The sequence below is a fragment of the Halyomorpha halys genome, unplaced genomic scaffold, assembly GCF_000696795.3.
Source record: "Halyomorpha halys isolate HHAL.00 unplaced genomic scaffold, Hhal_1.1 Scaffold755.1, whole genome shotgun sequence".
Taxonomy (NCBI): domain Eukaryota; kingdom Metazoa; phylum Arthropoda; class Insecta; order Hemiptera; family Pentatomidae; genus Halyomorpha; species Halyomorpha halys.
The window spans coordinates 655,023-660,806 of NW_027108003.1; the positions used below are offsets into that span (position 1 = coordinate 655,023).

The 5,784-nt window shown below is 31.4% G+C and overlaps 1 protein-coding gene across 3 annotated transcripts in view; it reads right to left on the bottom strand.

Annotated features, from left to right (window-relative positions):
* Positions 1 to 3,543: 3,543 nt before the first annotated feature.
* LOC106685905 (triokinase/FMN cyclase) overlaps positions 3,544 to 5,784 on the bottom strand; it is a 13,602-nt gene continuing 11,361 nt past the window's right edge. For all 3 annotated transcript variants that reach the window (XM_014428894.2, XM_014428891.2, XM_014428893.2), the window contains one exon: positions 3,544 to 3,816. In XM_014428894.2, the coding sequence (XP_014284380.1) occupies positions 3,577 to 3,816 (240 nt within the window). In that variant the 3' untranslated portion in view covers positions 3,544 to 3,576. The remainder of the gene's footprint in view (positions 3,817 to 5,784) is intronic.

Genomic DNA, 5,784 nt, shown 5'->3' on the forward strand with positions numbered 1-5,784 from the left:
TATATATATATATATATATGATTGGATTGAATTTGTTTAGGGGCGGTTCCCTGAACACAACCAGACATAATCATGAATTTACTAAAACTGTTTTTTTTTAAAAAAGAACAAAGGTTTGAAATTCCATGGAGTATTTTATAACTTAGTTCTATTTTAATTTAGAATGAAGTCATTTAATCTGACCTTTTTCTAAAATTATTACTTTTTTTCAAAAACTCAAACTTAAAGTAAATAATAGTTTAACATTTTTCAACAGTTTCATAAAAAACAAACATCAATTATTTTACCAAAATTAAAAACTGAGAATTTTATGACTAAAGACTAAGCAGAAAATAACCACAAGACATAATCATGAATTTGCTAGGATCGTTTTTCTTTAAAAAAAAGAAAGGTTTGAAAGTACATGGATATCTTATCTTTTAAGTCTATTTTAATTAGGAATGAAGCCTCTTAAATTTATTTTAATAGGGAATAAAGTCATTTAACCTGATCTCTTTTCTAAAATTTTGACTTTTTCAAAAAACTCATACCAACTCAAGGTAAAAGTCAAACATTTTTTAAGTTTTGAAAAAAATAAAATTATTATTATTATTAAATTATTTTACCAAAATCAAAACTGAGAATTTTATAATTATAGACTAAGCAGAAAATAACTACAAGACATAATCATGAATTTACTAGGATGAATGATGGAAATGAAAAGGTATTAAGAATTATTATTTTGAATTATGATTTAAATTGGTTATGTTTAATGCTTGAAAAGTAGGTTATTTTAATAGTAATGGATACAATTTGTTAGATAAAAAGAATTAAGCAACAATAGTAAGACCTAACAGATATAGAAACCTAATTCTTGTAAAACCTGTAATCCCTGCAAACCTTCCTCTTCTGAACCCTGTATGGATTATTTATTTATTCAATTTGTCTTGTCACAATGTTAATTTTTTTAATTAGTCCCTTTTTTCCTTAAGCAATGTTGCGATCCAAGATTAATCTTATTCAAAATCCTAATTTTTGAAATAATTTGCATGATTTTTCCAACTGTATCACGGATATGAAATTCCATAGAAATGCTATTGGTAAGAAAAGGTTTGGTCAAATCAGAAATCAAAGAATAAGAGAAAAGAGACAGAGCAGGAACTTCTAAGGAAAACATTCATAGAAGAGAATAGATGTAATTCGGCTATGTACTAACAATACTGGTCAATATATCAGCCAAGTATGTATGTGAAGCCTTAAACAGGAGAAAAATTACCATTTTTTTTTCTGATCCCTCTAAAACAGAAAAAAACATATATTAGTAGATGCTTTATTATGGGAAAAAAGAATAAATCATGTTCAGTATTACCTTTTACTACCTTTGGTATTTTAAGGTTACCTGTGATACTTATCTATAAATTGTGAAATGTCCATTCTGTATGGTCCTACTGGTAAAAAAGAATCCAGAGGTGAGGGCCTCTTAAAAAAAAACCAAAAAAAAAACCTACATATGACCGAGAAATATTTATTTATTTTTTTCTTACCTCCTATTTATTGATATTTAAGCAACTACAATTATATATATATATTGTAATAATCAAAAATTTATTAAAATAAAATGAATGGAATTTTATCAGAAACAGACACTTTTACTATTAACACTTAATTAAATTAATATCTCTTTTACACATGTATTTAAATTTAGGTATAACAAAACTAACCAATTTCATAGACTCTTCTTTTGATGATTCTTGGTATCTTCTTTTCTATAATGCTATGTCCTACCGTCAAAAATGGCTTCCAGTCCTACCAAAAAGTTATGTCTCTCTCACAACAATGGCTTCCAATCTTTCCCGCTTCCAGCCGACGGAAGTCTTCTCACCAGGCAATCCAAACTCAGAGTCCCTTATTCTTCTTGCGTGACTCTGGGTTGTCTTCCTTTTTCAAGATGTCCACCCTTGCTGGACAAAAATTGATGAGGACCTCCTCATCCTGGACATATTAAAAACCCTTTATACATCAAAATATACTATTTACTCAAAAAGAGCATATTACAATATTTTACTTAACCTAAGAAAAATTACATATAAACATATTTACAATATATCTTGTTTTGCCTGATGGCATTATAAGATGAAGAAAACATGGACCGCTGAAGGTGGTTTATACATTTTAGAGGCTTTGTAGCTGGGGGCTAACATAGAATGGAGAGGGACTATTCCGGCAGGTGGTGTTGAGGTGTGGGTGACTTTAGGCTGCAGAGCCAGAAGTCCTTACCTTGGTGAGGACGTCGACCAAGGGGACTATGCTTTGCCACCTCCCAGGTCTCGGTGGGGTGGCGATCTCTTGGAATAGAGAATTGGCAGAGGCTTTCAGCCCATAAAAGAATTTGATGTGCCTACGGCCTATGAATTCCACCACAGAAAGGAGATGGAGCTCCTCGCGGATTACTCTATTCCTGGCCTGTTGGAGTATGGTTCCTATTCGCCGAAGGAGGGAATTCTGGAAGCTCTGCAGTTTGGTTAACGTGGTCTTATAGAGGTGTCGCATGAGTGGTGCACCATAGAGCAGGGTCGGACTTATGATGGCCGCATAGATCTTTAGCTTGAGGTGGAGCGAGATCTGCTGTGAGGTGAGCAAGTGATAGAGCCTATATAACTTCTGTCAGGCGAGCTTGAGTCTCTCCTTGACGTGACTAGAGAAGGTGCTGAGTAAGTCATGCCGAGGTAGAGGATGCTATTAGAGAGTTTCCTACGCTCAGCATCCACAATGAACTGCTAGGGTATCCTGCTCTTCTTGCCCTTCTGAAAGGACATGGCAATGGCATCTGTCTTCGATGGATTAACGTTAATGCCCTCCTCCTTCAGAGTAGCAAAGATGGTGGCAGAAGCTATTTGTGAATAGTGTAGGGCCAGTTCAGCTCTCATGCTGGAAGTATAGACACTGATGTCTTCGGCATAGGCTGCTACCACTGCATCTCAATGCTTGATGGCTACTACTGGTTCCGTGAAAACGACAAACAGTAGAGGTTCAAGCACCGAGCCTTGAGGTGCTCCACAGGTGGTGGGGACTGGAGGTAACAAGTCTTCACCAACTCTTACAACGAATGATCTTCCACTCAGGTAGTTTTGGACCAATCAGCATAGAGTGGCGGGAGACTTGAACTCCTCCAGTCGGCGGAGCAGCAGCGTGTGGGACATGCTCTCAAACGCCTGGCTGCATTGAGAAATATAAGTAGGAAAATCTGATCTGTCAAGGAATAATCTACTCTGGGTGAAGTTAAGATGTTCCTACAGCTTGAAAGATGTTTAGTATAAGTATTGGATAAGGAAAAAACAGTAATTTTAAGGCTAATGTGCAATAGATTAGCCTAATTAAATATTTCTATAAATTTGCAAATGTAAGAGGGAAACCAGGCATATTGTAACTTTACACTTAGTAGTTCAAAACTATTTTGTTAGTCATTTATTTTTTTAATGTGTTTCAGATAATAAATAAATAGCCTTTTTTTTTTTTTTTTTCCAAATTTGCTTGGAACTATAATGAAAAATAAATAATGAAGAATTCAAATTATTAATTTATTTATTATTATTAAATTCATACAGCAGTCAAGATTTCTTTTATTTTAGTTGCTGTGATTGTAGGAGTAGTGTCAATATCTTCCGGAGCTAGCTGACGTTTGTTTGTGCCACGTAGCATTGTAGCAATAGCATCTAGCATCATATAACATGATTTCATGCAGAGGTAAGGATATTCGATGATTTTGTTAGGTTTAGCATACTTCACTTTCCAACATTGTTCATCACCCACTTCTAATGCCAAATGTATATCTGTTAACTTTAAAACAAAAGTTAATTTTCAAATGACACCATCAATATTGATACATCTCATAAATATTTATAAAGATCAAGAAGAACATCAAGAAATATAATTGTAAATAACTTTTCATGAGCAGTGTAAAAGCATAGAAAAATAAATAAACAATAGGAAGTATTTCTATTTATAATGTAGTACGGCTCAGAAGCCTTTTTTTTTTAGGTGTTTTAATTTTGTGTGCTTTTGACCCTTTATATGACACTGGCTTATAAATTGACCAAATAGATAGGTAATTACACCAAAATAAATTGATAAGTAGACTTAATTGACTTTAGTCATTGTTGGTGTTTTAAAAAAAACCTTGAGGCTGTGTTGGTCTAATTTGTGGTTTCAAGCTAGAATTACAGGCTATTAGCATTGGTAAAAATTTAGAGGGAGATTTTACGCCAATAGTAGTGACAATTTAAACTAGTGTGTATTCAGCTTCACAACTGCCAACAGGTGGTTTTTGATCTGTTCTATCGTGTTCTTTTTTTTAACTGAAATTTCACATACCATTTTGTTGGTATATTGATTTATCTGTTGGTCACTTGTTATTAGGTTTCAAAACAAGTAGTTTGTGTCAAAGGAATTTATTTGACTCTGCTAAAATACTTTTACTGATGCTTTCATTTTCTTACTTCTACTTATTATGGCAAATGATAAGTTATAATAATAATAATCTAATTTTTGATATATATTTTAAGTGGTAAATTGAAATCCATTGCCTGTATTTTTTATGTAAACTATTATTATTACTATGCAATTGTTTGATTGCTAATCATTTATTTGTTGTTTCTTTTTCTCTTACTTTATAGTAACCTATTTTGATAAACTATGTATATATTATAAACATATGATAAATAATCATTGGAGTTATCCCCTATAAATAAATGTCCATCATGCTTTCTGGTTGTTATAACAGCCATGCTGACATAGTAATAATACCCAACAAAAAGTCACCAGATGTCTTAAAACATTTTATTTAGACTCTAGATAGGAAAGGTGGGCAAAAGTTCACAATTATATTATTTTTTAATATTTAAAAAATTGGTTATCAATTTTCCCTAAATTCTCCATGAAGTTTATACATTATTTTCCTCATTAATTCCTGTCCAAAAGGTGCTTCCATTGGAGAATCATCAATAAGGATATGAACTTTTTCCCAATCATTTCATTGTGAACCTTTATCTCATACAAAGGGGAAAGAGTACGAACAACTCATTTCAAAGGAGATATGGATGAAAATCTTTATTATTTAAATATGTACAATAGTATAAAGTTAAGAGATAAGGTGATTCTCAATAATAAAATAAAATATCATATGATTTGAAAATTAAATAATTTGGTAAAAAAAAAAATAAAAAAAAAAAATGAGTTTTTGAATGTATGACTACTGTTATTGAAACTATCAAAATATTGAATTAAAACTGTAAATAGTCATCTACCTCATTTTTGTGGATCGGAACTCCAAAAGCATTCATTCATTTTTACAAATGAACCAACATCCCTTACCATATCCCAATGATAAGAAAATTTCTAAAGAAATCAGTATACTTATGTCCTATAAAGGGTCAAGTTGATAGGTGATTAAGAAATATGGTCCATAATATGTAATATATTAAAATATATGTATGTATGCATATATTAATATATAAGCAGACACAGACATATAACAATTTAAAGCATTAGATTCAAAATATTTTCCTCTAATTTTAATTTTATAATTCAATACATTTTTTAAAATATGTAAAATATAATCATTCACAATTTCCATTAATTTCTAATTCACCACTTTCTTTAATTCCAAATTCAAAATGTCTAACATTTTCATCAATATTTTCATCAATATTTTCATCTAATAATTCCGAGTTATTTATTGTTAAATTAGTTTCAACCACTTCAATTTTTTCATCTACTTTATTTTCTAACCCCATTAATCTTACCCTG